Raw genomic sequence first — 1,145 nt, forward strand, 5'->3', positions numbered from 1 at the left:
ATTTATGATCCAGAAGAATTTTAAATGTAAAGTTAAATAGACCATATTTAAGAAAGTATTGAGGGCCTTTAAAAAATTTCTCTCCTTTTTAATACATTATGTTTGTAGATCATGTAGGAAATAGGTTCTCTTTTAAATATATAAACTTCTCTGTTTGATGACTTTCCACAGATACAACACACTCAGGGGAAATTGGCACCAAGAAAAAGGTGAAAAGACTATTAAGCTTTCAAAGATACTTCCATACATCGAGGCTGCTTCGTGGAATTATACCACAAGCCCCTCTCCACCTGCTGGATGAAGACTACCTTGGACAAGCAAGGGTAAGCTGACCACCCTCCTGCCTCCTCACAGTGGGCCAGTGGACACGAGCATTGCCTCAGCTTACAGCTCCTCGGTTTGAATCCTACTCTGCCACTGAGGAGCTCTGTGACTCAGGCTAGTTATTCAACACATCAGGACTTTTTCCTCAAATAGAAAACGAAGTTGGCCGGGTGCGGTGGCTCACGCCTGTAATCCCAGCACTTTGGGAGGCCGAGGCAGGAGGATGGCTTGAAGCCAGGAGTTCAAGCCAACCTGAGCAACAATAGCGAGACACTGTCTCTACAAAAAAATTTCAAAAATTAAAAACAAAAAAAAATTAGCCGGGCATGGTGGCGCACAACTGTAGTCCCAGCTGCTTGGGAAGCTGAGGCAGGAGGATCACTTGAGTCCAAGAATTCAAGGCTGCAGTGAGTTGATGATGACACCCCTGAACTCCAGCCTGGGTGACAGAGCAAGACCCTGTCTCAAAAAAAAAAAAGAAAGAAAGAAAGAAAATTAATAGAAACACCCTTCTCATAAGGGTACTGCAAGGACGAATGAGGTAAACCATGTTTATATGCTTCATAGACTCATGCCTAGCACATGCTCACTATTTTCATTTTTATAAATGTGCAAAACATATTTGCACAACACTAAAGTAAAATTTTAGACTGGTAGATTACTAATGAGGGAATAACTAAATTTTTGAATCAATTAAATTATCTCATTGAAATAGCTACACTAAAAATAACCCAAAAATTATCAGCTCAATTCCATTTAGGCTGTTAATACAGTGCATTATCCCTTTTATAATTTTTTATTCATTCAAATAATTTTTAATA

General features: G+C 39.2%; 1 protein-coding gene across 2 annotated transcripts in view; it reads left to right on the top strand.

Annotated features, from left to right (window-relative positions):
• PDE7B (phosphodiesterase 7B) overlaps window positions 1–1,145 on the top strand; it is a 356,282-nt gene that overhangs the window by 284,266 nt on the left and 70,871 nt on the right. For both annotated transcript variants that reach the window (XM_012665196.1, XM_012665195.1), the window contains one exon: window positions 172–323. In XM_012665196.1, the coding sequence (XP_012520650.1) occupies window positions 172–323 (152 nt within the window). The remainder of the gene's footprint in view (window positions 1–171; window positions 324–1,145) is intronic.

The sequence above is a fragment of the Propithecus coquereli genome, unplaced genomic scaffold, assembly GCF_000956105.1.
Source record: "Propithecus coquereli isolate 6110/MARCELLA unplaced genomic scaffold, Pcoq_1.0 Scaffold98, whole genome shotgun sequence".
NCBI classification, from domain to species: domain Eukaryota; kingdom Metazoa; phylum Chordata; class Mammalia; order Primates; family Indriidae; genus Propithecus; species Propithecus coquereli.